The sequence below is a fragment of the Apis dorsata genome, unplaced genomic scaffold (assembly GCF_000469605.1).
Source record: "Apis dorsata unplaced genomic scaffold, Apis dorsata 1.3 scaffold_58, whole genome shotgun sequence".
NCBI lineage: Eukaryota > Metazoa > Arthropoda > Insecta > Hymenoptera > Apidae > Apis > Apis dorsata.
The window spans coordinates 453,300-455,225 of NW_006263358.1; the positions used below are offsets into that span (position 1 = coordinate 453,300).

Genomic DNA, 1,926 nt, shown 5'->3' on the forward strand with positions numbered 1-1,926 from the left:
TTTCTCTATCTCCCTATTTTTTCTTTTTTCTTTCTTCGTAAAAGAACGACAAAGCTAGTTATTTTCTCGCCCTGTCTTTTCGAAGAACAGGTTCGAAGAGATAACTTCAGTTTCGTTCGGGAAGAAAATTACTGCGGCTTACCACTTTATCTCCCAAATTTCGCACACGGCATGGCAGGTACACGGTTTGTCCGACGAATGCGCTGACGTTCGCCGCTGTCGGTTCAAAAACGGGTAAATCCCCTTCGGCTGAGTCATTATTGGCGTCGTTTGGTCGCCTCTCCGGGCCCTCCTTCGATATTTCGCGAAGTTGTACAGGCGCTGAAAGCAAAACAAATTGGTTCCGTTGAATCGGTACGTTTCCTCGAAAATATTCTCCCGTATTTCTAGTGGTCTGCTAAAAACTTGGTTGATCGATGCATAATATCTTTCTTGGAAAATGAAAAAAAAAAAAAGAAGAAGAAGAAGAAGAAGAAGGAAAAGAAAGAAAAAGAAAGAAGGAAAAAACACTATTGACCGAGGATTAAGCAGAATTTTTACCAAGATCCATTATTCTCGTAGTTTTTACCAACTCGCTCGGTTTTCTTCCTTTTTCCGCGTACGAAGGAATTTTCTAAAAGAAAACTCGTCTTCTTTGAAACCTTCCCCTTCCAACAAGACGGAAAGGAAATTTCTCGCGAAATTTCTAGCAGAGTCGTTCGGAATTTCTCCCCGATATTCGAACGAAAGATAAAAGAAAAATCACGTCGATCTTGTTTGCTCATTAAACGTTTCCGCGGATTAATCTTCCCAGAGTTAACATCTCTGGAACGGGAAGGCGGTAGTTGCCTCCCTTATTGTTCTCCTACGCGAATTTCTTTCCTCATTTCTCGAGATTTATTTTCTTCGAGATGGACGTGTCTGGACACGTGTTACCTTCGTAATCCTTCGGAATTTCATCGAACGAAATTCGAGCGTTGGTATAGCCCCGGGGAGGGGTCTATTGGAGGATGGTATCCTCGTTAGTATACCTAGTAACAGTCTCTCCGTCATCATCAATCATCATCAAAACTGCGGGGAACGATATCTATTCACGATCGACGTGGATTAATCCCGGAGGAAAGTTGGGAATAAAAGCTCGGTTAGTCACGACTTTGCACGACTATATCGAGCCAGGAAAGAGAAAACAACGTCCTTTTATTTCTAAGCTTTTGAATTGGGAGGAAGATGGAATTGGAGAGATGGTACTGAGAAAATATCTTTCCCCACTTCTCTCGAAATATTCGAAAATTCGTTTGTACAGATATTCCAAGAATTTCCTGCGAAACAATGGAAGAAGAGATTTTGAATCGAGGCGTGTCCGTTTATTATTTCCCCAAATAAAAAACGGAAATCTCATCATAGTTTTAATCATCTTTCGCGTATAAGTGAAACTTCGTATTCGAAGTGAGTGAATCGTCGGATTTTGGAAATTGACAAAAGAAAGAAAAAAAAAAGAGAAAAAAATAACTAGATGATAGGAAAAAACGAGGACACTTCATTCTCTTCGCTCTCTCTCTCTCTCTCTCTCTCTTTCTCTCTTCCCCTGCGTCCTCCTCCCTCTTTTACAATCTCTGAATCGCGGCCACGTTTTTTCCCCCCTCGAAAACACGCCCGAATAAATTTAATTGGACGGGAGCCGAGCTCTCGTAGCTTGATACGAGAAGAAAAGAGAGGGGGAGGCGTCACGGTGCTCGAGGTGCAAAAGTGCAATCGAATTATCAAACGAAGCCAACCAGAACGAGCCGCTGACATCGTAACTCGGTGTGCTGACCGTTTCGCATAAACAACGCTTCCTGGCCAAACATAGAGCGATATCCTCTTTCCACCGTGCTCAACCCTTTCCACCTCTCTCTCTCTCTCTCTCTCTCTCTCTTCCCTCTTCCCTCTCCCTCCTGTCTCTCTTTC

The 1,926-nt window shown here is 42.9% G+C and overlaps 1 protein-coding gene across 2 annotated transcripts in view; it reads right to left on the reverse strand.

Moving 5' to 3' along the window:
- Positions 1 to 1,926, reverse strand: part of LOC102674289 — an 89,846-nt gene that overhangs the window by 58,010 nt on the left and 29,910 nt on the right. For both annotated transcript variants that reach the window (XM_006609551.2, XM_031515193.1), the window contains exon 3: positions 143 to 321. In XM_006609551.2, coding sequence (XP_006609614.1) covers positions 143 to 321 — 179 coding nt within the window. The remainder of the gene's footprint in view (positions 1 to 142; positions 322 to 1,926) is intronic.